Below are 27,213 nucleotides of genomic sequence, written 5' to 3'. Positions count from 1 at the left end.
CAGACTGCCTTAGACCAGTACACTGGCTCAGACCAGTGCAGACTGCCTCAGACCAGTGCAGACTTCCTTAGACCAGTATACTACCTCAGACCAGTGCAGACTGCCTAAGACCAGTACACTACCTCAGACCAGTGCAGACTGCCTTAGACCAGTACACTAGCTCAGACCAGTGCAGACTGCCTTAGACCAGTACACTAGCTCAGACCAGTGCAGACTGCCTTAGACCAGTACACTAGCTCAGACCAGTGCAGACTTCCTTAGACCAGTGCAGACTGCCTTAGACCAGTACACTAGCTTAGACCAGTGCAGACTGCTTTAGACCAGTATACTAGTGAGACTGCTTAATAACAAGGTATTTACTCATAATATCGATAGTGTGCAAAATGCACAAAAGAAGGTGTCATACCTGCTTCGGCTCGTCTGGTCTAGAGGGACCAGGACTGATGGAGACCTTTAGACCTCCTCTTGCCTCCCTGTGAGGATCCTAAGGGTTTTCCCTCAGTCTGATGACACGGTGAGAAACTGTTGAACGGTTTCTAAGCGGCAGCCGGCAAGTGCGGCCTGAGGTTTTTACCATCAGCTCCGTGGTTTCTTTGAAGATTTGATCTGCCAGGTCACATGACTCCTCATGTTCAGCAGTTCTTACCATATTATTCTAGCATGATCCACATGTGCGTACATGTAAACATATAGGTACATGTGTGCGTATAAATACAACTACAATTATTTATAGAATATGGGCATTTCCTTTGTTAATCACCGGCCTAAACCAGTGATACATATATATAGAATAATTGGACTCTCACCTGGACAGGAAGTAGTCCACCGTGTCTGCAGGAGCTTGTGAGTATTTCCTGTGGACTGTTTGAGTATCCCTTCTGTGTACTCAGACGAGTATTTGAGTGTACCATACCCTGATACATGAGTACTGTTGTACGATTACCTTTACTGAAGTGGATCAATAACAGACACGCAGCGTCCAGGGAGAACATAGTTTACGTTTATTTATTTAAAGGCCGATTCCACCAGAAACCAACCGCCCCTTCAGCCCCCCGACCTCCGACCTCCGACAGGGAGAAATGTCCATTTAGTCCACAAACCCAGAACCACGAGCCTCAAATAACAAAAACAAGCGTCTCTCCACGACTCGTCTGGCCAAATAGTCCTCACATTCATTAATAGTTCATCTTTATTGATGTTCAGATACATCTCGTAAATGCAACATGAAAAGCACAATCACACGGAAAAGGGACGTCTCTTTGAAGCTCCAATAAAACGCCCCGGAACGAGAAGACAACAAGCTTCTATTTTCATTTTATTCTTTTAATCCCTTGGAACTTAGCAGTTGTTTTTAAGGTAAAAAGCCGCTTTCTGCTGGTTTTAAACAGGAAGTTACAGTGCTGCAGTCTAAACCCTCGGCCCCCGATTGGTCAGCGGGGCGCTCTCTGCTCTCCGATTGGCTCTCACCAACAACTCACAGGGTTCCTCACCAAGGAACCTCTCAGGGACTCAGAGAAGCCTTTGTTAATGGGAAGGTCATGGTTTGTTCCCTGCACTCTAAAACAAACCTGGTCACATGGTGCAGGAACCGAAACCCAGGAGAGAAGAACGGGAAGGAGAACATTTGATGGTTTCTGTGTCTCATGGTGGAAACAAAACAAGCAATCAGAGTCTTTTAAAGATCATTTTCTAAAAAGTTGTTTGGCAAAAAGAACCCGATTAATCGCTTGAAATACTTTGGGAAGCAAAAGCTTCTCTGGTTCTTTTCTCTTTCAATGAACAAAAGCTGCATTCTGAAGAAATGAAACACGGCAGAGTTCAAGTTCTCGAGGTTCTCCGGAGGAAACAATCTCCTACAGGTCGAGCTGCCGTAGTGGTCAAAGAAGAAAACACGGCGAGGACATCAGACAGCTGCACCCGTCCGTCTGCGTGTCCGTCCGTCCGTCTGCGTGTCCGTCCGTCCGTCTGCGTGTCCGTCCGTCCGTCTGCGTGTCCGTCCGTCCGTCTGCGTGTCCGTGTGTCTGCGTGTCCGTCCGTCCGTCTGCGTGTCTGTCCGTCCGTCTGCGTGTCTGTCCGTCCGTCTGCGTGTCCGTCCGTCCGTCTGCGTGTCCGTCCGCGTGTCCGTCCGTCCGTCTGCGTGTCCGTCCGTCTGCGTGTCCGTCCGTCTGCGTGTCCGTCCGTCCGTCTGCGTGTCCGTCCGTCTGCGTGTCCGTCCGTCCGTCCGTCCGTCTGCGTGTCCGTGTGTCTGCGTGTCTGTCCGTCCGTCTGCGTGTCTGTCCGTCCGTCTGCGTGTCCGTCTGCGTGTCTGTCCGTCCGTCCGTCTGCGTGTCCGTGTGTCTGCGTGTCCGTCTGTCCGTCCGTCTGCGTGTCCGTCCGTCCGTCTGCGTGTCCGTCCGTCCGTCTGCGTGTCCGTCTGCGTGTCTGTCCGTCCGTCCGTCTGCGTGTCCGTGTGTCTGCGTGTCCGTCTGTCCGTCCGTCTGCGTGTCCGTCCGTCCGTCTGCGTGTCCGTCCGTCCGTCTGCGTGTCTGTCCGTCCGTCTGCGAGTCTGCGTGTCCGTCCGTCTGCGTGTCCGTCCGTCTGCGTGTCCGTCCGTCTGCGTGTCCGTGTGTCCGTCTGTCTGCGTGTCCGTGTGTCCTCAGCACTCAGGGACTCGGAGTCGCTGCCTAAAACTGGTAAGAATGCCGAACCGGCTCAAAAAGAAACAGCAGAAGCAGATTTACGTCTTTTCTCTGTTGATTAAAGGAACGACAGGAAGAAGAAAACGGGGAGGAAGAAAACCCCAAAAGTATTCAAGCAGGAAGCTAAAAGCTAAAGCCTGTGTTAGCACGCTAAAACCGCTACGAACAAATCACAAAATACACTTCTCGTTTTTTTTCCCTCGACTAGCGGCGATTTGATCAAAGTCTGATGTTCTTCTCCTCCTTCTGTCCTCTCGACGTCTCGTCCCGCCGTCGGGCTTCGTCCTTCAAAACAACGGAAAGGAAGCGAAGGGGGACAGCGAGGCGGTGGTCCACACGCCGCCGAAAGGAGCAGCGTCCAGTCCCGGTTCTCCCGGCGGCCACGGCCAATAAACACGGATCCACATGTTCACGTCTCGCTCGCCCACCAGCTCAGAAAGTCCAGTCTGCTCCACCGGACCACCACACGTCTACCGCCCCCCTCCCTCTCCACCCCCCAGCCCACAGTCCGGAGCAGCAGCAGAGACGCTAAAAACGGGCGCTCCGGCAAACCGACCAGACACCAAGGGGGCGGGGTTTCATTTTTGAGTTCTCCCAGGTGAGAGGGGAGGAGTCTTGTCCAAAAGCAAGGAGGAGGTGGAGGGGTGGGGGCAGTGGTGTGGGGGGGGGGTTGGATCCTGAATGTTCAGAAGGAAACCCGGCGGTTGCCTGGCGCCCCGTTGAAGAGATCCCGGGCCCTGCCGTCCAGGAGGGGCATCAGCGCTCCCCCGACAGACGGGGGGCCGGTGGGGTGGGGGTGCGCTCAGCCTCGCCTTCGCCTCCCCCAGCCTCCACCTTTTATCGCAGGTTTAATTTTCCATCTTTTATCGGAGCTTATCTTTTCCTTTCTCCCCCTCGCGTTGTGGTTTTGGGTTTCCGCTGACGTCCGGACACTAAAAAGCGCCGCCTCGGGGGCCGGCCGTTCAGTGCGGTGGGTTCATGGCGCCGTGACCTCGCTGCTGCTTCTGCTTCTGCTGCAGGAGGAGCTGCTCCAGAGCCGACGGGCCCGGCTGCATCATGGAGCTCGACCAGATGGACTGAGGGGAGGGGAGAGAGTTAGCGCGATGCTAACCATGCTAATCTCCATTCATATGATACAACTGCTGCTATTCTACATTTAGTAGGAGGAGCCTTACAGAAACAAGTTTGGATGATCTAAAGACAGAAAAGGCCTCTGGGGGACAACGGCGCACCTTGAGGCTGTCGAGCAGCACGGTGGAGGACGACTCCTCCATCGGAGACTCCTGATTGGTCCAGGAGTTGCCGGTCGGCCCGGCCTGGTGCCAGCTGGTGTCTGAAGCTGCAGAGGAGGGCGGGGCCGGCAGGTAGTCCAGTCCGAAGCCGCTGACAGCCCCTAGACCACAACGACCACATGTCAACATCTGGCAGTGACCCACCAGACCCTCCTAACCCGGTCCCTGTAGACCAGGGGTCTTCAACTAAAACGTCCAGTTAGAGAAGCAAAGGCCACGACCGTGAAGGCGACCAAAGCTGCGCGGTCGAAAAGTGCGACGTCACGTTCAAATCACAAGCGTCTCTTTTAGCTTTTGGTCCGGGTGGGACGGCCTCTGGGTCCGGATCCGGACCGCGGTCCGCCATTAGTGGCCTCTGGTTTAGACCCTTTAACCCTTTCTGTGATTCTCACAATAGCAAAGTAATCCAGACCGGCGGGCCGCGAGTTTGACACATGTGCTCTAAAATCCTCCAAACGTCCCCTTAGACCCTTTAGAACGTTTAGACCCTTTAGAACGTTTAGACCCTTTAGAACGTTTAGACCCTTTAGAACGTTTAGACCCTTTAGAACGTTTAGACCCTTTAGAACGTTTAGTCCCTTTAGACCCTTTAGAACGTTTAGTCCCTTTAGAAACGCTTAGACCCTTTAGAACGCTTAGACCCTTTAGGCCCTTTAGAACGCTTAGGCCCTTTAGAACGCTTAGGCCCTTTAGAACGCTTAGGCCCTTTAGAACGCTTAGGCCCTTTAGAACGCTTAGGCCCTTTAGAACGCTTAGGCCCTTTAGGCCCTTTAGAACGCTTAGGCCCTTTAGAACGCTTAGCCCCTTTAGAACGCTTAGCCCCTTTAGAACGCTTAGGCCCTTTAGAACGCTTAGACCCTTTAGAACGCTTAGCCCCTTTAGAACGCTTAGCCCCTTTAGAACGCTTAGGCCCTTTAGAACGCTTAGGCCCTTTAGAACGCTTAGGCCCTTTAGAACGCTTAGCCCCTTTAGAACGCTTAGGCCCTTTAGGCCCTTTAGAACGCTTAGCCCCTTTAGAACGCTTAGGCCCTTTAGAACGCTTAGACCCTTTAGAACGCTTAGCCCCTTTAGAACGCTTAGCCCCTTTAGAACGCTTAGCCCCTTTAGAACGCTTAGCCCCTTTAGAACGCTTAGGCCCTTTAGGCCCTTTAGAACGCTTAGGCCCTTTAGGCCCTTTAGAACGCTTAGGCCCTTTAGGCCCTTTAGACCTGTCGCGATACGCTATGTAGGAAAACGAGTCTCTGAAGGGGTCTTTAGGCTGGACGCTGTCGCTTCCTCCGGACGCTCGTTCAGCTCTTCGGCCGGCCGGTTGTCAGCGGCACCGAGCCGCCTCGCGTTCCGCTGACCGACCGCATCGCACCAACCAGACCCGCTCCGTGTCCCCACACTTATTAGTTTAACGTTCCGATTCTAATGTTAAACTATTAAAACGAATAAAACGTTCTTTGTTCTTTGAAAGCGTTCTTGTATCACTATGCTGTTGTATTGTCATTGCGTTGGTGCCATAAGTGGTCTGAAAATTGCAATAATGTCGCGAACCGCAATAAATGTAATAATCGCACAGCAAATTTTGGATATGGTGGCGGCCGTAAACCCGCCCCTTTAGAGCGGTTAGCTCACCGGTCTTGTCGGCCTTCCAGCGGTCCACCATCCTGCGGTCCCGGCTGTCTGGAGTGCCGATGGGCCCAAAGTTGGAGAAGGGCACAGCGCCATGATTGTGCGTGGGGGGGGAAGACGGCAGGCTGCTGGGGTTGGAGGAGTGAGGGGATTGGCTGGCGGGGGTCGAGTGATCTGCCAATGAGATTAGAGAACGTTACACCGACCGAACGCACCAATCAAATATACGCATCGTGTTCACACGAGAGCAGCTGGGAGGTACCGGAGCTGGCGGGCAGGGAGGGGGACCAGGGGGTCCCCTCGAACAGCGAGTACAGGGACGGCTCCTGGTGCATCATGGGAGCGTCGGGCTTGGAGCAGGGCGGCAGGCTCTTGCCGTAGGCCTGGCTGAAGATGCTGTTCTGGTTGTACTCCTGGACAAACGGGTTCATACGTTACAGCTGGGATCCGCTAAGGAGCCGATCGGCTCTGACCGTCGGGGTTACAGATGATTACGTCCCGGAGGGACGGGAGCAATTATACACGATTCTTCTATAATCTGAATCTCATTTCAACTCCTTTATCACAGACATTGGATAGTGATTGACTGCCACCCGGTGGTTCAAGTCACAACTGACTTCTTTTGTCTGAGGCGTTATTATTTCCATCTTATCCCAACAGTTTGTGACCTTTCTGTCATCAAGGGACCGCAAAAAGACTTAAAGATAAAGCGCACATTGTTGTATAATTGTGTCAGTGAAAACGTCTCAAATCGTTCTTTGTCTCCACGTTCACCTTCGTTTAAACGAACACACACACCAACGAGCTAACGTTCTAGCATCGGCCTCCTCCTTCCTTCTATCAGGACAAACACAACTCCCATGATGCAAAGCTGCCTCTGCGTGTGGATGGACGGGTCTGACCTGCATGGGGAAGCCGGACATGGGCAGCAGAGACGAGGAGACGACCTCGGCGCCGCTCTCCATCCGGGTCTGGTTTGGCAGCTGCTGAGACAAAGAGGACACGTTAGTTCCTCTTCCTCTAGTCGCTGCACGACGTCTACTGACATACATGTTAAATATATTCATCCACTGCTCGACAGTTAGTTAAACTAAACCCAACAACTATGTAAGTTCTCACATTCAGCGCTTACATACTTAACCAGGACCCTCGTTACAGGTCAAAGGTCAAATCTGGCTGTTTTATTACAGCAGCGGGTCTACAAAGATCCACAGGATGTATTTATATTATTTCACTGCTCAGGGGAGGAAGAGGACTTTCAGTAGGAATGTGCGACCGGGCTACATACAAATAAGTTTGGTCCAGGAGCAGAGCTCAGAGGACCGGCCAAGGCCTGGAAGAAATCAGGAGGCTTAGAAAAGACCAGCTCCTCCTCCTCCTCCTCAAGATCTGCTAGAGATTTTAACAGGTCAGGAGGTAGAAGAGGCTTGTTGTCCTGGTGAGAGATGAAGGGAGGAAGAAGAAGAAGAAGAAGAAGAAGGAGATCAGAGCTTCACTCAGCCGCTCAGACACAAACATCACATTCACACATTCATCATCCTCTGGGACTTTACAGAAGAACGTCTCAGGCGCCGCCTCGTCTATTGTTTACTACTTGTTCACATGGACGAAGGGAAACAAGCTCTCTGAGCAGAATCTTCTTCTCTGCGATTTGAGTTTTAAGTATTTGGTTGTTTCAGCTCTGATCTAATAGAATAAAGGAGAATTCACAGAAGAGGAAACAAAGGAGAAAACGAGCAGGAAAAGACGAGAATAGGAGGCGCAGAGACGAGCAGCAGGTCAGGACGTCCCCTCTTCCACCTTCTTCCTCCCCCCTCGTCTCCCCCCTGCGCCCCCTCACCTCAAACGGAGGGCCCCTGGGGCCGGTGGAGCCGTCCTGCTCGGGGCAGATCCCCCCCGGGGGAGGCCTCTTCATCCTGTCTGCCATGACAGCCAAACCGTCCCCCATCCTGTAGGTGGGCTCCCAGTAGAAGTCCTGGATCTTCACGTTGGGGAACTTCATCTTCTTGTCCATCTGGTGCTCGTAGAGTTTGAGAGGATCTTGAGCTGCCATGTAGAAGGCCGCCTGCTGCTGCTGCTGCTGAGGCTGCTTCATGGACATCGGCACGGGGGGGATCTTCTGCAGAGCGGCCTGAGCCTGGTTCCACATCTGAGCCGGCTGATCCTGGACCTGCATGAACTGACCAGACACACGGGCGTCTTCACTGGCGTTTGATTCTAATGTTTATAGGGTGGTCAATAGATTAAAAAAAATCAACTAATTAATCGCACATTCTGAAATTCATTCATTTTGATTGATGAATGTTTGTCTTTCTTCTAAAGAATAAATCTTAAGTGATGACTTTAGAACACGTGTATTTTAAACACAAAACTACACATTTGATCATCTTGGAGGCAGAATTCCACCGGGTGGAACATGTTGAACTAGCAACTCTTGCAGCTAGCTTAGCCTAGCAGCTAGCTTAGCATAGGTCCGTTTGCCATGGATGAATTCCTCTGCAGTTTTCCGCCTTGTCGGTTTTACTTCTAATGCAAAAAGCTCTCTTCATCTTGATGTAACCGACTGCAGCGAGCAGCCGTACGTTGACTACGTTAAATATTTTGACAGCTCTGAATCAAAAAAATCAAAATCAAAAAATGGCCTTCATGTACTTTTAAATAAAGTCACCAATGATCATCACTGACCTGCTGCAGACCCGGGTGGTGAGGTGGACTCTTGCCCATCCCGACCTGCTGGACCGGTTTGGTGGGAGACTGCTGCTGCTGGCTCATTGCCTGCAGCTGCACCGACTGCATGGCCTGGTTCTGGGGCTGCTGACCCTGGGGGGGGCAGGAGGACCCCGGGCCCTGACCCGGGCCGGGACCAGAGGGCCTCTGCTGACTGTAAGGAATGTGGGAAGGCTTCCCGGACTGGCCGGCGGTCTGGGTGTGGACGCCCGGCTGGAGGAATGCACCGGGGACGGTCACTCCAGCAGGGAAGGTAAAGCCAGGGTTCACCTGGAGGCCTGGAAATGCCACCGGGGGCGGGATCACATAGGCCGAGGGTGGGAAACCTGCAGGGGGGCAATCAGAAACACGTCAAACACCGAGGGTCCATTTCACTTTTGCTGTATGTGTGTGTGAGTCTGTGTCTGTCTGTCTGTGTGTGTGCGTGTCTGTCTGTTTATGTGTGCATGTGTGTGAGTGCGTGTGTGTGTGTGCATGTCTGTGTGTGTGTCTGAGTGTGTGTGTGTCTGAGTGTGTGTGTGTCTGTGTGAGTGCATGTGTGTGAGTGCGTGCGTGCGTGTGTGTGTCTGTGTGTCTGTGTGCGTGTGCGTGTGTGCGTGTGCGTGTGTGTGTGCGTGCGGGTGTGTCTGTGTGTGCGCGTCTGTGTGTGTGTGTGTGCGTGCGTGTGTGCGTGTCTGTGCGTGTGTCTGTGCGTGTGTGTGCGCGTGTGTGTGCGCGTGTGTGTCTGTGCGTGTGTGTGTGTGTGTGTGCGTGTGTGCGCGTGCGGGTGTGCGTGTGTGTGCGCGTGTCTGTGCGTGTGTGTGCGCGTGTCTGTGCGTGTGTGTGCGCGTGTCTGTGCGTGTGTGCGTGTGTGTGTGTGCGTGTGTCTGTGCGTGTGTGTGCGTGTGTGCGTGTGTGTGTGTGTCTGTGTGTCTGTGCGTGTCTGTGTGTCTGTGTGTCTGTGCGTGTCTGTGTGTGTGTGCGTGTGTGTCTGTGTGTGTGTGTGTGTGTCTGTGTGTGTGTGTGTGTGTGTGTGTGTCTGTGCGTGTCTGTGTGTGTGTGTGTCTGTGTGTGTCTGTGTGTGTGTGTGTCTGTGTGTGTCTGTGTGTGTGTGTGTGTGTCTGTGTGTGTCTGTGTGTGTCTGTGTGTGTGTGTGTGTGCGTGTCTGTGTGTGTGTGTGGGTACCAGGTCGGCTGGGCAGGGGGGGGAAGGCTCCTGGGTGATGGATGGTGGGGATGAACTGGGAGGAGCAGGTGGTTTGCATTTGAGTGACGGGAGTCTTCTTGGCCTCAGGGACCGGAGTCTTCCTCATCTCCGTCTGCGCCTTCACCTGAAGAGGAGAAGAGAAGTCCGCCATCATCTTCATCTTCATCTTCATCTTCGTCATCGTGCACAGAGCAACATCCAGACGTCTCTACCTGTTTTACGGCGTCAGCGGCTTTCTCGTGTCCGGCCTTCTTCAGCTCGCTCTTCCTCTTCCCGTCCCTCTTCGGCTCTCCCTTCCCGGCGGCCGCGTTGCCCTTGGTGAAGTCCCGGCGCTCCTTGCCGCTGTCCTTCAGGGGGTGGCTGCGCGTGGGCTCTCGGCTCTGCTCCCTGGGCTTGATGTTCTCCTTGAAGGTGACGACGGGTCGCTCGCTCCCGTCGGGCCACGAGCTCTGCGTCTTCCCCGCCGACAGCACCGACTTCAGGCCGCAGTTGCCGCCGTCGTTGGCCGTCTGCTCGGCGTTGGACGACTCCTGCAGCACCGGCGTCTCCTTCTCCAGGGGCTCCTCGACGGCCTGCTCTGGAATGTCGGTGATGAAGACGAGGAGGCCGTCTTCGCTCACCTTGCACTGGATCAGCCTGCACAGAGGAGACAGAGGACACATGACGACAAAGTCACAGGACTCAAAGTGAGTCTGTCTCTGGAAGACGGACTCTCACCCCGGCTGGTTGTCGGCCACCCATCTGCCCAAACTGATGAGTCTCTGATGTCGGGTGTGGACCGGCAGGCCGTCCCTGTCCACCAGGACGCCCTGATGACCTTTGGTGAAGTCCAAGGACCTGAAAGACCGGAGACATTTATCATGGAAACGTTGTGACTGATTGACTGACGGCGGGAAGTTGACGGAGGACGGATTACCTCAGAGCGGGCCGGAGAGCCAGGAAACCCTGCAGCTCAAACTCCTCTGGAAGGGGCGTCACTGTGGAGCAAACAGCTTGACGATGTGACATCAAACACTCACGTTACAATGTGGACACAAATGTGTCTTTTTAACTGAACTGATAACAAGAAAAAGATTCCTGTGGTAAAAGGATCTGTGAAACAAAGCAAAACATCAGTAGTGGAATATTTCCTTCTCATAATTGAGGGTGTCCTACCCGAGGAGAAGGACACGGTGTCCTCTCTGGGCTGGAAACTGTTGAGGATGGAGACCAGCCAGGGCCAAACGCTGCGAGGAGAGGAGGTTAAAGGGAGTTAAGGGAGGGAGGGAGACCGAGCAGCATTCAGACGACAAAGACTCACTGCTGCCTCTGGTCCATGGCGGCCTCGGGGAAGATGCTGGGTCTCAGCTTCAGCCAGTCCAGAGAAACCTTGATGGCCGGCAGAGGACACTCCCCCATGATCTCCTCCCCGCGGCTGTTGTTGAGTATAACGCGGCTGCACATGACTCCCAGGAAGGACACTGGGGGCGGACGCAGAGCAGAGAGGATGTAAACATCTCAATCGCTTTTTCTGTTTCTATCTCTGCTGCCAATCTAGAATTCACTCCTCTTTTCTATCTTCTCCAACCTCCTCGAACCCCCGAGTCCTCCTCCCTCCTCCACCCTTCTTCCGGGAGACTTTGTCCACTACTTTACCAAGAAAATAGCTGACATACGCTCCTCCTTCTCAAACCCACCTCCTCCTACTCGTGTCCACAGGACCTGACTGTTACGTTTGAGACTCCGTGTTAACGCCCACTTTGACATCAGGAACCTCGGCGTGACGTCGACAGCCGACTCTCCCTGACAACACCATCCTGTAGATACTCGCTCTACACCATCAGGAGAACACGTCCTCTTCTCACTCAGAAGGTACTGGTTCAGGCTCTTGTCGTCTCCCTCCTGGACCACTGCAACTCTCTCCTGCAGGTCTCCTGCTACCACCATTCAGCCTCTGCAGCTCATCCAGAATGCAGCAGCTCCACTGGTCTTTAACCTTCCTAAGTTCTCCCTCATCCTCCACTCCTCCGACTCTACCTCCACTAACACACTAACTACCTGTAGCACTTAAATTGTACTTATAATGGTTCTTATCTACAGCAAATTTTAAATTGGCTTATTTGATGACATCGCACTTTCTTGTTTCTTGCTCTTGAGTTTGTGTCCTTATGGTTGAAATGTTCTTATTGTAAGTCGCTTTGGATAAAAGCGTCAGATAAATGACGTGTGATGTAATGTGATGTGATGTGATGTGATGTGATGTCATGTGATGTCATGTAATGTGATGTCATGTGATGTCATGTAATGTGATGTCATGTCATGTGATGTCATGTGATGTGATGTCATGTGATGTGATGTGATGTGTAGCGGTGTGTGACCCGTGAGAGGTTCTTACTGAAGAGGCCCAGCAGCTGGAACCAGCCAACCTGCTGCTCGCCGTTGAAGATCTGCTCGCTGCCTTCAGCCGTCAGGTCCCTGAGGTGGTGGAGTTCGAACAGGTTGATGACTGTGATGTGGACCAGCTGCTGGGAGCTGAAGGCCTTCTGCAGGGTCAGTCTCTGCACACACACACACGCACGCACACACACACACACACACACACACAGTCACTTTTAAAGTAAAGTGCTTTTAAAGTGCGTGCAGAGAAATAAAACCTGGGTGGAAAAAGCTTCACCTGGAACTGCTCCTCTAGCTTCTCCCTCAGGAGGTCCAGCTTCTCCAGACTCTTGCTCAGGTAGACGTGGCCATGGAACTTGATGAAGGCCCGAACGAAGTCAGACACGCTCCACTTGGTCTTCACCTCGTCGCGGCTGCAGAGGCACAAAGGAGGAGTTCATAGTGAGGAGAGTCTCCTTCTCATGACGTTAATGATACAGACTTAATGAATTAATGAAACAAGACCAATGACATCATTGATTAGGAGGAGAAAAGACTACAAAATGTGTGTTGCTTCTCAAGGAACAAAATATAAATGAGAATAATCAATACTTTATATTTTTTTGACCACGGATAAGTATATTAATAAGGAACCGGGCCAATAAGCAGCACCGATCTCTGAACGCTGCTACCTCTCCAGAGCCTTGGACAGAGCCTTCTGCAGGTTGGTGGAGGCGGCCGGAAAGGGGAACTTGACCGCGATGCTGCGGCAGTAGTAGAAGATGGTGCTGAGGTGGTCTCCTTTGGAGGAGGCCAGGATGGCCAGCTGGTTGTAGGGCTGACCTGCAGGAGGAGCAGAAATATGTAAAACCGCAGGGAGGCAGAGTTGTAGCATGTTGTGGCTGATGAAGAACCACCCTAAGGAGACACGTCCAACATGCCAGCAGCGCAGCACAAACACCAGGAGTAGAGGAGGAATGCAGACGAACCGTTGGACGGGACCAGCTGAGCTGCGTGTCGGTAGTACGACTCCGCCTGGCTGGTCTGGTTACGGTAACGAGCTGAAAGGAGAGCGGGACACTTTTACAGAGACCGAGCGGACGGACTTAAGAAGGAGCTAGCGTAGCAGGCTAACGTCCTCACCGATGTCTCCCAGGTGGACGAGGCAGTGCTGGCAGATGTAGGAGCAGGAGCTGGGTTGCGGTGTGACGATGGCGCCGCCGCCCTGTTTATTGCTGATGATGCCGAGCTGAGACGACTTGACGCGGCACGGCAGGTCCACGTTGAAGACGGTGCACAGCTCCTGTAGCAGCTGGTAGAACACGGATTCAACTCAAACCCAGAAGGACAGATCCGGACCAGGAGCGGCCTTGTGATCCATGTTTAACTCCTCCACCACTAAGTGTTTGCATTTTCTCGCCCTCGGAAACAGAATCATCATCAGTAGAAGTAGAAAGAACTAGAACAGGTCTTTGGTTCTGAATGAAATATATCTAGGAACTACTTGTGAATGCGTCAAACAAGAACCACAAGCAGGATGCATTCAGAGAGCAGAAGTGATCCAAACACAAGCCAGTTGACCCCCTGAACCCGCTTTCTTTAAACCATCTCCAAATCTACATCGTTCCAAAAACCTCAATACCTTCTGACGGCGCTTGAACACATATCGCTTCCTTCATCGGAAGCAGACCTCCCAAATGAACAGTCTGCTTTAACCAGATTGTGTTAATACATTTAGAGCTTCTCTGTGAAACTTCCTCTGAGACCAACAGGCATGTGACCATAACTGAGAGAAACTTCAGGAGGGGGAAAGCGTTTACATATTAAAGTAGCTCAACACATCAGAGAGGACAGTGTGTCCTGAACTTGGAGACTATTTCCACACACAGTTGACCAATGATACTGGTCCTGAAGCAGGTTCTGAAGCAGGTCCCTGTGAGACGTACCTGTGTGTAGAAGCCGCTCGCTGCCTCCAGGAACAGCGACAGGTTGGCCTGCACCTCGCTGCGGTTGGGGTTGGCTCGGTTCTTGGCCTGGCTCTGCAGCGTGGTGATCTGGTTCTTAAAGGCGTGATTCCACCTGCAGCAACACAAAAAAACATCAACACCACAACCACCAGCTTTGTCTTCTTCTGGGTGGAGTGGTTGAAGCAGCTTACAGGTCTTGCTCCACCTTCTTGTCCAGAGCGTATTCAAGGTCTGTCACCAGCATCTTCTGGTACAGATCCTGCAGGGCCTGTCGGGACGTCCACACCTCCGCCGCCCCCAGCTTTGAATCTACCAGAGGAGAAAAGAAGATAGAAACTAAGAGAGAGACCAGCAAGATGCCTTCAGTGTGGAATGAACAATACAGCACATCTGGTGAACATCTGGTAGGCTACAGAAGATCTAGTGAACATCTGGTAGACTACAGAAGATCTAGTGAACATCTGGTAGACTACAGAACATCTAGTGAACATCTGGTAGACTACAGAACATCTAGTGAACATCTGGTAGACTACAGAAGATCTAGTGAACATCTGGTAGACTACAGAACATCTAGTGAACATCTGGTAGACTACAGAACATCTAGTGAACATCTGGTAGACTACAGAAGATTAAGAGAACATGTGGGAGTGAAGACACAGAGCTTCTTCCTCTCTCCACTAGCTGTACACTTGGAGGAGGAATCTCAGGGAGGAGCATGGTGGAGGTGATGGTGCAGAACGTACCTGTCATGTCAGCCTTCAGGGCCTCTGCCTGTCTGCTCGGATGTAAACAGAGAGGGGGGGTTAGAACACACACAGCATGGCTGCACTCACACCGAGCTAACAGCTAGCCACGGACACCTGACACCTGCAACGGCTCGTATAGTATCTGGGCAGCCAGCACACGGTGTTTACATCGGGCTCAGACTAATCCCTGGATCCAACATGCGACAGAACGCTCGCACACAAACACAACGAACCCGCTGCTGTGATAATTAGCGGAGCTGCTAATCACCGTGTGTCCAGTTCATAGACACGACGCCGATAAACGAGCTCCAACCGGAGAGACGAGCCGGGTGACAGCAGCAGCCCGCTAATGCTAACCTGACATACGCAGAAAGACGCCGCCGAGCTAATGCTAACTAGCAACAACACACCACCACGACTGTGTCCGTGGCGGCAAAAGGCAGCCTTAAATCCCCCCGGTGACGTAATCCAAAGGCTCGCTGTGAATAAAGCCGCACCGACCACATGGAGGACTGACTGCGAATGACTTTAACACAGCGGCGAGGCGACGGTGGGACGCTAGCGTCGATTGTTTGTTGATATGCGGAGCTAGCTAGCGCCGAACGGGCAGCTAGCTCCAGCGTTAGCCACCGACACGAAACAAGCCCCCGACGAGCCTCCTTACCGGAGATACTGAGCGCACACGTTCATCCTCCCGGACAAACCGACCCTCACACTGCCGCCGGTACGGAGGCTAACGCTCCTCCCGCCGCCATGTTGGTCCTGTCTGACCCACACAGGGCCCGTAGAGGGGAGGAGGGAGGGAAGGAGGCAGAGGGGGGAGGAGGAGTGAAGGGGGGCGAAGGTGGGGCGGTGAGAGAGAGGGAAACCAATAAGAGGATGAGGGAGGGAGGAGGAGGAGAGGAGGAAGAGGAACCTGTGGTGAGGGAACCAGTGAGGCGCTGGAGGATCTTGGGTCCTGCTTTGACTGCACAGACTGGGATGTTTTCAGCTACTGACAGTCTGGATGAGCTCACAGAGGCTGTAACTTCCTACATCGGCTTCTGTGAGGACAGCTGTGTACCATCATGCACCAGGGTGAGTTACAACAACGACAAACCCTGGTTCACAGCGGAACTCAGAACACTACGCCTGCAGAAGGATCAGGCATTTAGGAGTGGGGACAAAGACTTGTACACAGAGGCAAAATACAGGTTTAGCAAGGCGGTGAGACGCTAAACAACTGTACTGAGAAACTCCAACAACAGTTCTCAGCAAGTGACTCTGCTTCGGTCTGGAGACAAACACCTCACCAACTACAAGCCAAAAACCCCTCACTCCATGAATGACCTCCGCCTGCGGACGAGCTCAATGAGTTCTACTGCAGATTCAAAAGACAATGTCCTGATCCCATCCCCCACAGCTCCACCTCTAACTTTATTCTCTTGTTTTATACTAACCCATAGCCTTATTCTACTAACCCATTTATTTTATTACTTGTGCACTGCTGTCTTGTTGTCTATTGTCACACTGTCTACCGTCACGCACCAACCAACAAGACATTCCTTGTATATTTGACATATTTTGGCAATAAATATTTCCTGATTCCTGAAGGAGGGGGAGAAATAAGAGGAGAGAAAGGGGGAGGTGAAGAAAGAAGAAGCAAAAGAAGGGAGACCGAGGAGAAGAAGAGGTAAGAGGAGCAGAAGGAGGGAGGAGGAGATTAGTATTTAGAAATTACATAACAAGTCAAACATTCACCTTCTATTAGATCCATTCTGGTAAATACTTCATTCCATTTGTTGTGGATTCGCTTTGTTTTCTTTTTTAATGCTTCCTGTTGAACTTATGTATTGTTGCTGAGGAATGATTCTTTATCTCCTCCCTTCAGGAACTTGGTGTCTCAGGCTCTGCTCTCTCCTTCTCTCGTCCTACCTCGACGGACGCTCCTACCGGGTAACCTGGTGAGGATCTGTGTCGGAACCTTGTCCTCTTACTACTGGAGTTCCTCAGGGTTCCGTCCTGGGTCCCCTCCTCTTCTCGCTCTACACCAACTCTCTCGGCGCTGTCATTCGCTCGCATGGCTTCTCCTACCACAGCGATGCTGATGTCACCCAACTAATTCTCTCCTTCCCTCACTCGGATCTCTGCCTGTCTGACTGGTGGAAGGAGGTCTCTGAAGACATCAGGACCACAGAGAGCCTTCACATCTTCAGACTAAAGACACACCTCTTCAGACTCTACCTCCACTAACACACTAACTAACTGTAGCACTTACATTGGACTTATAATGGTTCTTATCTACAGCGAGTTGTAAATCTGCTTATTTTATGAAATTGCACTTTCTTGTTTCTTGTTCTTCTCAGTTTGTGTCCTGATGGTTGAAATGTTCTTATTGTAAGTCGCTTTGGATAAAAGCGTCAGATAAATGACATGTGATGTGATGTAATAATTGAAATCTATTGAATACAGAAAATCAAACCTCCAATGGAATAATAATGTCTATCCAATGAAAAAAGACAAAACAAAATGATTTATGTTCAACACTTACAAACTCATGTTTGTAGTTTTTTGTAAGAATTTTGTAAATTTTCCCGTCTTTTGAATTTGTGCGTTTTGTCAATGAAAACAATGTTATGTTTAAAGCAGGGGTCTTCAACGTTTTTCAGGCCATGGTCCTCCAAACTGATGGCGAGATGGAGCAGGGACCCCTAATCTATGGAGTTTGGTCCGCCATCTTTTATTTTTGAGCTCCGCGCTCTACGTGAGCATAAAAAATATATATGCTGGATTCATGTTAATGTGTATTTAAAGAATAAATACAATTCTGATTCTGAAGACATTTAAATTTGTAAAAAAAAAAATTGTCTTATCAACCATAAATATCGTAACCCCCCTGCAGTACCTCGGCGGACCCCCTGTTGAAGACCTCTGGTTTAAAGTAACTTAGCTAATTTAAAAAAAACAACGCTGTGCAACCCGTGGAAGGAAATATTAGACTTTTTAATTAGTTTATTTAATGTTCATTATAAAACATATTATCGTTTTTTTGAATATGCTGCATAGTTAAGATCAGTTCGATAATAATGAAAAACATGGTATATAAAGCACGTGAAGCTGGGGAAACATGTCTCCCTCCCGGACGTCAAGCTCCTGAAGTTTGCGGATGACACCACCCTCATTGGACTGATCTCTGGTGGGGACGAGTCCGCCTACAGGTGGAGTCTGACCATCTGGTGTCGTGGTGCAGTCAGAACAACCTGGAGCTCAACACTCTAAAGACAGTGGAGATGGTTGTGGATTTCCGGAGGAACAGCGCCCCACCCTCCCCCATCACCCTGTGTGACTCCCCCGTCACTATTGTGGATTCCTTCCGTTTCCTGGGCTCCATCATCACCCAGGACCTCAAGTGGGAGCTGAACATCAGCTCCATCACCAAGAAGGCTCAGCAGAGGTTGTTCTTCCTGAGGGAGCTGAAGAAATTCAACCTGCCAAAGACGATGATGGTCCACTTCTACACGGCGATCATGGAGTCCATCCTCTGCTCCTCCATCAGCGTCTGGTACGCTGCAGCCACAGCCAAGGACAAGGGCAGGCTGCAGCGTGTCCTCCGCTCTGCAGAGAGGCTGATCGGCTGCAATCTGCCGTCCCTGGAGGACTTGTTCGCTTCCAGGACCCTGAAGCAGCTAAAAAGATGGTAGCCGACCCCTCTCACCCCGGACAAAACCTGTTTGTGCCCCTTCCATCTGGCAGGAGGCTGAGGTCCATCAGGACTACGACCTCCCGCCACACCAACAGTTTCTTCCCGTCGGCAGTCGGGCTCATCAACAGAGCCGGTCCCCCACTGACTGACTATAACACTCCACCGGTCACTCCCCCTCATACTGCACACGTCACTTTCTGTTCGCTGGCGCATTTTATTTTTTACTTTTTAAATTTTTAAGTCAAATTCCTTGTATGTCTGTCATATTATGGTAATACATGTTTCCTGATTCCTGAAATATTACCTTGTGATAAGTATTCGCTGATGGTTCCTCCGTACTTCGTTGGAGCATTCTGAGTAAAACTCCTAAGTAATACTCCTGAGTAATACTCCTGAGTAATACTCCTGAGTAATACTGAGTATTCATATTCACAAACACGTCTGTATTAACATTATGCGGCATCAGGAAACACGTGACTGTCTCCTTAAGGGGACGCTGATTCCTGCCGCAGACCCCCCCCCTCCCTCTCCCCCACCCTCCCTCTCTCTCTGTCTCCCCCCCCCCCCCCCCCCCTCTCTCTCCCTCTCTCTCTCTACAGAGAGACGTAGACGGCCGCCCGCGACAAACAACCGACACGCACACCGGCACCGGAACCGGAGCGGGGACACACGGCAGCGGAGGAAGGAGACCGGGAGGAAAGATGACAGAACGCAGTCAGACCCACGTGATCCTGCTGTCCTGCGGCAGCTTCAACCCGATCACCAAGGGACACATCCACATGTTCGGTGAGCATCTGTGGGTGTTCGGGCGGGGGGGGGGGGGGGGGGGGGGGGCGCGCGCTGTCCCGCTAGCCGGTGCTGAAATGGACGACGGCTCCGCACGGAACGAGACGGAGCAAAGAGCAGACGATCCCCGGCGGGTGTGACGCGATGAGCCGGTGTGTTGTTTTCTTTCCGCGGGGCCTCGACAGGAACACGCCTCCACCCCTGGTGCCTTGCTCAGCGGCTCCTGCGTCACTAGCTGAATTATTAATGACTCATCAATGACCTCATACTATTATATGACGAGTTCACACCGACACTACATAGTACACAGTATACATAGTATACACAATACAGTACACTTTAGTACAGCACAGTACATGGTATACACCATGCAGTATATGCAGTTTAGTACGCAGTATGCAAAAGAAAGTACACAAAGTACAGTACAGAGTACAGTACCTGTACATGGAATACAACAATACAGTACCAAGTATACGCAGTACAATAGTACAGTACACAGTCCAGTACTCTGATGAGGGTGTTGAGATGCAGCAGCCATGTTTCCATGGTGACCTACTTCCAGCAGCTCCTCCTCACCCTAACCCTTCTCCTCCTCCTCCTCCTTCTCATCCTGCTCCTCCTTCTCCTTCTTCACGGCCTGAACAATCCACTTTGTCTTCTGCTCAAACTTCTCGTTCAGGAGCCGATTCTCGTGTCATTATTATCCTCTTCCTCTCATCCTGTCACCGATGACGTCACTTTGATTATGTCACAAAGGGCCAATCAAAGTGGTTGAAGTCTCTTTAGTCAAAGACACAGCTTTTATTTTGAAAGGTAAAAGAAAGGTAGGTAAAAAGAAAGTTGGACACATCTGGTTCAATCTTTGTAGACCTACACTACAGTATATGAATCATTCATACATTCTGCAGGATCGGGGGCGCAAATCTCAGTATCGCCGAGGGCAGCCAACGGGCTCGAGCCGGCCCTGTATGAAGGAGTACTGTTGTACTGCGTGTACTCTACTGTGTCCAATGTGCACTATGCTGTGTCTGTTTGTACTGTTTTATGTATACTATGTACTCTGTACTGGGGCGACCGTGCTGCATGGAGTAGAGATGGTGCGCCGAGAACCGCAGGGTTGGCAGTTCTAACCCCGGCTGCTCCATGTCCCATGTCGAAGTGTCCCTGAGCAGGACATCTAATCCCTAACTGCTCCCCGGGCGCCTTTACGGCAGCACACTGCTCCCACTGTGTGGCGTATAGAGTACAGTCCTAGCTGTACTGCTGTACTTGAGAGCAGTACTTGATCTGATGTACTCAGTTCCCTTTGTGCTTCTTGTGTTCGCAGAGAAAGCCAGAGAGTACCTGCACACGACGGGTCGCTTCATCGTCATCGGAGGAATCATCTCGCCGGTCCACGACTCCTACGGGAAACCTGTGAGTCCTTCGTGGTTCTATTTGTACAATTTAGTCTGAGTACTCCTTGTGAATGGAGTACTCTAAACGCTGGCTGGCGCTGTACTCTGGAACTAACAAAGCTCTCTCCTACTTCTGCCTGTGAAGAAACACACAGTATGAATAATAAATACTCCAGAAAGTATTCTGATGATAATAATACTCCACACAATAATTCATCAGTGTGTACACTATGTACTACGTAGCCAGTGGTGGAGGAAGTATTCAGTTCCTCTAGGGAAGGAAAATACTATTAAATACAATGTTACAGTAAAAGTACTAAGACCACACAGTACACATATAATGTAAGTGGCCAAGGTACCGACTTTTCATCATCCATCCATCCATCCATTTTCAACCGCTTATACGGAGTCGGGTCGCGGGTTCTGCCGCCCAGGTCTGTTCCGTCTAGACGCCCCCACTGTCCTCGTGTCTCATATGACCTAGTGGCCTTGTGTCTTGCTGTCCTCGTATCCCCATGTGTCCTCGTGTCTCCACAGCAGACATACCTCCCTCACCTCTTTGTGTCTTCAGGGTTTGGTTCCCAGCAGACATCGTCTCACCATGTGTCAGCTGGCCGTGCAGTCCTCTGATTGGATCAGGTGAGTCGCCTGATCTCCTCTGATCTTTGATCTCATCCCAGTCTCGTTGTATCTTATATTAGGAGATGATTAGTTCTATTATGACATGTTAGATGTTCAGTTGTTGCTCCCTATGAACCCAGACCCTTTATTCATCATTGTGATTAGGGTGGACCCTTGGGAGAGTTACCAGGACACCTGGCAGACGACCTGCAGCGTTCTGGAGCACCACCGTGACCTGATGAAGGTGAGGACGCGTTTATCCACCAATGCCATCGTGGTGCAAAACGGAGATCAGATCGCCGACCCTTTTAAAGGAATTTAAAGTCGTAGGCATGCAGGCCTTTGGAGTCGCCAACTAGCGCTCAGGATCCACATCGTTGCCTCTCTGGTGGAGGAGCAACCGGCGCTGGTGCCGAAGGTGTTGTTCTATCGACATTTAGTTGGGCTCATGGCGACGGTTCTGGAACCAAACGGCGGACTCTGGGTTTTTTTTTCCAGGAGAGATTCTCGTGAGCTATTGTGTTGGAGTTTAGCCCCGATGGGACTGTCGGTCTCTGGCTCTTGGTTGTGCCTATGCACCTTCTCAGAGTCTCTGGGGGCCTCCTGGAAAGGTTGACTTGATACTCTTATCGATCTGCTGGGGGACCTTAACCCTCATGTCAACAATGGAGACACCTGGAAGAAACAATCTCTCAGATCTTTTATGCTGCTCACGGATTGGTCGTACCACACGCCGCCTTGGAGCACCGTGAAACACGTTGGAACACCTCAGGGCAAAGTTCGGAAGGTCATATCATCGGATTTGTTGATGTGATGTTTTGTTTCCTCAGAGAGTCACCGGCTGCATTCTTTCCAACGTCAACACGCCATCGATGACTCCTGTGATTGGTCAGCCACAGAACCAGACCCCACCCGTCTACCAGGACCACGGCAACATTAATCACAAGCCCTCAGCTAGTGAGTCGCCTTCCTCCATATTCATCCATCAGTGAGGGCTGAAGCCTCAGATGGGGATTTGTCGATGAATGTGAGTCTCACTCCTCTCTCCTGCTGCTCTCTGCTCAGTCAAGCTGTGGGGGAAGGTCAGCGAGAGCTTCGGAAAGATCTGCTGCGTCCGTCCTCACATCGACCGCTTTACCTTCGTCGGTGAGTAGGAAAGTTCACTGTCAGAAAGAAGGGAAACAAAAGTCGGTTACCCTGATAACAAGCTGCAGCTTGGAGGTCCTGTTCCATCGTACCAACTAGTTGGTTTCTAAAACCTTTTCACATTTATTCCTGTATTTTTTTGTCCGACAGCTCACAAGCTATGAACCCAAATCTAAAGCAGCTGAGGCTCATGTTACCAACAAGTTTCTCATCTCCACATCCAGCTGTCGCACATCAAACGTGATGATTTGTGTCTCAGCCGATGAATGGAAGTCCAACATTGTCTCTTTTAGTTCTGTTGTTGTTCTCCCGTATCTACTGAGAGAAACGTCTCTTAAGCTGCTAAATGCTGCTCTATGTTCACCAGCCGGTCACTGACTGGTTCCTGCTGCTGAGCAGGTAGAGTACAGAGATGTGTCACACGAGAAACTCTTAAACCGGGAAGGAAAAGTGCAGCAACACCAACACAAGATTTCTGTGTGTTTGCTGATAAAAGCCATTTAATGTCACACTGTCACACTGATCCACAACACGACATACTGAGTGCTGCATGTTAAACCAACGTTGCTCCTCCATCAGAGCAGCGTCGGTGCTCCGTTGGCAGCGTTCCTCCAGTGGAGCATTGAGGCTTTGGTCGCGTGCGATGAGGAAACACTGAATGAATTTGTGTTGTGTTTTTTGTCAGATGAAAACGCTAACCTGGGGACGGCAATGAGGTACGAGGAAATCGGTGAGTCGTCTCTCTGAAAGCTGAACAAACTCCTGTGTGGTGTCCTCTGGTTTTCCTTCCTGCTGTGTCTGACTCCTTCTGGTTTGTTTGTATCCAGTAAACTTGTTGTTTACCGAGTAAACATGTTGTTTACTGAGGACGTGTCTCTCTCCTGCCTGTTTGTCGTCTGTAGAGTTACGCATCTTGCTCCTGTGTGGAAGTGATCTCCTGGAGTCCTTCTGCATCCCTGGTCTGTGGAAGGACAGTGATGTAAGCACACGCTAGCCCAGCCCCCAAGCCACATGTAGCCCCGCCCCCTCGCTATTTCCCCCCAACAGGTCATTTCGATGGTTGACAAAGGAAATATCTGCCAAAAGAGAGCGTTGGCATGTGGCCTTACTCGTCTCTCAGGCTGCTAACGCGCAAAACATCATGCTAATATGAATGCTAGCTGTTAGCAAGCGACCAGGAAGGAATTCAAGGGTTCAAATTATATTCAATTCAATCCATTTTATTTTGTCCCAAAATCGCAAATTACAAATTTGCCTCAGAGAGCTTTACAGTCTGTACACATACAACATCCTCTGTCCCGAAACCTTCACATGTCACAGGGAAAACTATGAAGACCCTTCCATGGGGAAATAAGGGTTTATGATGACAGTAATAATAACATGATTCATATTTAACATAGTAATAATGATGATGATGATGATGATGATGATGATGATGATGGCAGCGGGTGTCAGCAGGGCCACGGCAGGAGGCAGGAACAGGGTCCAGACGGAACCACAATCTACGTAGACCTGCGAGGCGAGAAAGCACAAAAAGCTCTGAGACAGTTATATTGAATCAGTATAATAATTGTTAGATATATAATATAAGTATTTTAAATTCTTAGATACAATGTAGTCAATTGAGATAATGCTTTAATAAAATGTCTTGTTCTGGTTATTCCCAACAAGATAAAAATCTAAAAATCAATTTGTACACATCCCATGTATCGAGGCTATAAAGAAACAGAGCTTCTGATTGGACCAATCTTCTTCTTGTCAAAGTGTGAGCAGATAGCAAACAATCCTCCTGAGTGGCATCAATTCAGACGAGAGGTCAAATGTTTTCACCTCAGAGAAACACTTGTGCTTCGAGGCTTCGCGACTCGTAAATGTGGTAAAGAGCTGGAATTTGGGTTCTTTTTAGAAGCTTTTCTTTATGTCTTTGTACCCAAGTGAGCAAAGAGGACGACGCGCTTCACACTGAAGGAGAAGGCTGCAGACTCGTAGGCTGTTATGAAATCTCTCTGGTGACTCGTCGCTGTCAGTGTTCGTCCACTAAAAGATTCGGCCAACGGCATTATTTTCATTTGAAGTTTATCTTTTTAGTCACGTCCACGGTGAGGAGATGCAGCCCTTTCCTTCGGTAATGGACCAGATTTAAACAACATGGGTCATTGCTTTGTCTACAGAAGGAAGGAGAAGCCTAGTTCTCTTTGCGGTCGGTCCGGAGTATTGAGCGTGTGCAGCCCGAGTACTGAAGGTGTTTTTTCCTGTGGTTTTAGATGGAGGTGATCGTGGGGGATTTCGGAATGGTCGTGGTTCCTCGTGACGGAGCCGACACCGAGAGGATCATGAACCACTCATCTGTCCTCCGCAAGTTCAAGGTCGACACTCTAGATCCGTCTGACGGAGAAACATCCTCCTTTCGTGGTCTCCTCTGATTTCTTCTTCTTCTCCTTGTTCTCAGGACAACATCACCGTGGTGAAGGACGGCATGAGCCACCCGATGTCCGTGGTCAGCTCCACCAAGAGCAGGTGATGATGGTTGTTAGGGTGGGGAACATCACCGAGGACCAGCTTGTGCTCCACATGGATGTAGAACGTCTCTTTACTTACAGATGTTCGTTAGTCTACCGAATGTGCTCTTTACTTGTGGGGCGACTGTGGGTGAGGGTTAAGGTGACGGTCGTCCTCCAATCAGAGGGTTGTCGGTTCGATCCCAGGCCCGGCTAACCCGCATGTCGATGTGTCCTTGGGCAAGACACTTAACCCGACATGGCTCCTGTAGCTGTGACTACAGTGTGTGGATGTTAGTGACTGATGGCAGGTGTCACTGTGTGTGGTTCTCCTGTCATCAGTGTGTGAATGGGTGAATGATGTCATCAGTGTGTGAATGGGTGTGAATGGGTGAATGATGTCATCAGTGTGTGAATGGGTGTGAATGGGTGAATGATGTCATCAGTGTGTGAATGGGTGTGAATGGGTGAATGATGTCATGTAGTGTTAAAGCGCTTTGAGTGGTCAGAAGACTGGAAAGGCGCTGTACAAGTACAGTCCATTTACCATTCCTTTACTAGAACCTGTACGTGGTTGTATAGGACTGTGTAATAACCTGAGTTCATTACTGCCCCCCCGCCCCCTCAGACTGGCCCTGCAGCACGGTGACGGCCATGTTGTGGACTACCTGAGTCAGCCCGTCATCGACTACATCCTGCAGAGTCAGCTGTACATCAACGCCTCCGGCTAGAGACCACAACCTGCATGAGAACAGTGCGAGGGGGGAGGGGCTACCTATGACATCACCCATACAAAATATAACAACCCCTCCCAACGAAAACTTCCTTCTCTTTCTTCTATGTCAAACATGCACTCTTCTTTGAGCTTCTCCAGTGGAGCGTTCCTGTCCGTCCGTTTGTCTGTGTCATGTGACATCCCCATCGAGGGGGTTATGTTGGGGGGTGATGAGGTAAACTCGGAGGGCTGCAGATGCATCAGGGACATGTTTCTCCACCGACAGTGAAGGCAGCGTTTCCCCACTCTCTTGTTTTCTGTCTGTGATGAAGTTCTGGGGTGCATGCTTAGTGTTTCCGGGGCAGGTGGGTGGAAAAAACGCGCCGGGATCAGGTTAGTGTTTCACTAAAAAGAAGGGTGGGGTGATTGGACCAGAGAGCGGCTGCGCAAGGACAAGTCTCCCCCCCTCCCTCCTTTTTCTATCATGTCTTAACTAAAACTACAAATATAGATAATCAAGCAAATAAGAAAACACCTTGTCTAATTAACTTTTTAAAATTGCTGATGTACCATTTAATGTGACGTGTGTTTGCCGTCTTGGTCACTTCACCACATTTGTTTACAACGCGTGAAAACAGATCACGCTTTTTGGCTTTAACCTAGAACCCCTCCAAAAAGGCACCTCTGCCTCGTAGCTGCACAGATGCTAACATGGTAACAGCCATGAAGACAGAATCACAATAAGTACGGAAACAAGCGCGAAGCCATTGTGGCACGCAACCTTTGGCGACACACTCAGCTTGACCTAAAAGGTCGCGCAATGAAAACCACAGGAAGATTTAACTGCCCTCTCACATCCTTTACGGCGCCGGAAATCAGTTGACAGGGTGACGATTAACTTTTGCAAAACAAATCCAACAGCATTGTTGTTGTTGTTGTTGTCCGTTGTTTTTTTCTTGTTCACGTGCTCCTGTTAGCTCTTCTTACCGTAGACTGCATGCTTAGACATGTTTGCAGCTGGCATGAACGTTCCTTACTTAGTAAAATGTCATCTGTTGTGAGCGTGTTTGCTGAAAACAAACAACAAAAAAAAAGATATATATTGAATTCTTTGCATTTTTTATTCACATTTATTTCCGTATAACTGTGTGTGTGTGTGTGTGTGTGTGTGTGTGTGTGTGTGCGTATGTTTATTTTGGGTCACTTTCTGTTGACCCATGTAGCTATAAAATAAATCTTGTTTTCTGTATTAAATTTGTTGCACCTACTTCTTTTTATTGTAAACTCTGATGCATTCTGTCATCTTTAATGTGTGTCTTTGCGCGTGTTAGTGTTAGTGTTAGGACTAGCAATGTTTGTTTGTTAGTTGTGTGACACTAGCACAGTGTATGCTAGCTATGTGACACTAGCACAGTGTATGCTAGCTATGTGCCACTAGCACAGTGTATGCTAGCTATGTGACACTAGCACAGTGTATGCTAGCTATGTGACACTAGCACAGTGTATGCTAGCTATGTGCCACTAGCACAGTGTATTCTAGCTATGTGACACTAGCTCAGTGTATGCTAGCTATGTGACACTAGCACAGTGTATGCTAGCTATGTGACACTAGCACAGTGTATGCTAGCTATGTGACACTAGCACAGTGTATTCTAGCTATGTGACACTAGCACAGTGTATGCTAGCTATGTGACACTAGCACAGTGTATGCTAGCTATGTGACACTAGCACAGTGTATTCTAGCTATGTGACACTAGCTCAGTGTATGCTATCTATGTGACACTAGCACAGTGTATGCTAG

General features: G+C 50.4%; 3 protein-coding genes across 6 annotated transcripts; 2 read left to right on the top strand and 1 right to left on the bottom strand.

Annotated features, from left to right (window-relative positions):
- Positions 1 to 978: 978 nt before the first annotated feature.
- Positions 979 to 15,542, bottom strand: smg7 (SMG7 nonsense mediated mRNA decay factor). Of its 4 annotated transcripts, none has more exons than XM_078100058.1 (23): positions 15,232 to 15,542; positions 14,565 to 14,596; positions 14,013 to 14,130; positions 13,801 to 13,933; positions 12,998 to 13,166; positions 12,844 to 12,915; positions 12,547 to 12,697; positions 12,153 to 12,288; positions 11,874 to 12,036; positions 10,800 to 10,959; positions 10,655 to 10,725; positions 10,416 to 10,476; positions 10,217 to 10,336; positions 9,712 to 10,135; positions 9,479 to 9,623; positions 8,273 to 8,640; positions 7,428 to 7,766; positions 6,876 to 7,022; positions 6,490 to 6,573; positions 5,850 to 6,000; positions 5,591 to 5,761; positions 3,911 to 4,071; positions 979 to 3,754 (listed from the first exon to the last, which is right to left on the bottom strand). In XM_078100058.1, exons 1-23 carry the CDS (start codon positions 15,255 to 15,257, stop codon positions 3,641 to 3,643), a joined length of 3,516 nt encoding a protein of 1,171 aa, XP_077956184.1. In that variant the 5' UTR covers positions 15,258 to 15,542; the 3' UTR covers positions 979 to 3,640. The 4 variants fall into 4 exon arrangements, with proteins under 4 accessions (XP_077956184.1, XP_040027850.2, XP_077956185.1 ...); XM_040171916.2 differs by having other exon boundaries at positions 6,490 to 6,570; XM_078100059.1 differs by lacking the exon at positions 6,876 to 7,022.
- Positions 15,416 to 18,565, top strand: LOC144405580 (uncharacterized). The gene is made up of 3 exons (XM_078100063.1): positions 15,416 to 15,644; positions 16,161 to 16,239; positions 16,438 to 18,565. Exon 3 carries the CDS (start codon positions 17,837 to 17,839, stop codon positions 18,245 to 18,247), a length of 411 nt encoding a protein of 136 aa, XP_077956189.1. The 5' UTR covers positions 15,416 to 15,644; positions 16,161 to 16,239; positions 16,438 to 17,836; the 3' UTR covers positions 18,248 to 18,565.
- nmnat2 (nicotinamide nucleotide adenylyltransferase 2) lies at positions 18,558 to 26,666 on the top strand. The gene is made up of 11 exons (XM_040172450.2): positions 18,558 to 19,035; positions 20,363 to 20,451; positions 21,004 to 21,071; positions 21,219 to 21,297; positions 21,884 to 22,010; positions 22,119 to 22,199; positions 22,885 to 22,929; positions 23,102 to 23,178; positions 24,464 to 24,565; positions 24,649 to 24,716; positions 25,326 to 26,666. The coding sequence occupies exons 1-11, from the start codon at positions 18,951 to 18,953 to the stop codon at positions 25,426 to 25,428; spliced, it is 924 nt and encodes a 307-aa protein (XP_040028384.1). The 5' UTR covers positions 18,558 to 18,950; the 3' UTR covers positions 25,429 to 26,666.
- The last annotated feature ends 547 nt before the right edge of the window (positions 26,667 to 27,213 follow it).

This window comes from Gasterosteus aculeatus, chromosome 3, assembly GCF_964276395.1.
Source record: "Gasterosteus aculeatus chromosome 3, fGasAcu3.hap1.1, whole genome shotgun sequence".
Lineage (NCBI taxonomy): Eukaryota > Metazoa > Chordata > Actinopteri > Perciformes > Gasterosteidae > Gasterosteus > Gasterosteus aculeatus.
The sequence above is the reverse complement of the archived record's forward strand: the minus strand, read 5'-3'. Positions and strand labels throughout refer to the sequence as shown.

Coding starts and splice junctions, on each gene's coding strand:
- smg7 (XM_078100058.1), bottom strand. CDS start 15,257: ATGAACGTGTGCGCTCAGTATCTCCG. Junction 7,767..8,272: donor ACCACCCGGGTCTGCAGCAG/GTCAGTGATGAT, acceptor GTGTCTGGTCAG/TTCATGCAGGTCCAGGATCA. Junction 3,755..3,910: donor TGCTGCTCGACAGCCTCAAG/GTGCGCCGTTGT, acceptor CCCTCCCCTCAG/TCCATCTGGTCGAGCTCCAT.
- LOC144405580 (XM_078100063.1), top strand. CDS start 17,837: ATGGTTGTGGATTTCCGGAGGAACAGCGCCCCACCCTCCCCCATCACC.
- nmnat2 (XM_040172450.2), top strand. CDS start 18,951: ATGACAGAACGCAGTCAGACCCACGTGATCCTGCTGTCCTGCGGCAGC. Junction 22,930..23,101: donor AATGAGGTACGAGGAAATCG/GTGAGTCGTCTC, acceptor TGTCGTCTGTAG/AGTTACGCATCTTGCTCCTG. Junction 24,717..25,325: donor GTCAGCTCCACCAAGAGCAG/GTGATGATGGTT, acceptor CCGCCCCCTCAG/ACTGGCCCTGCAGCACGGTG.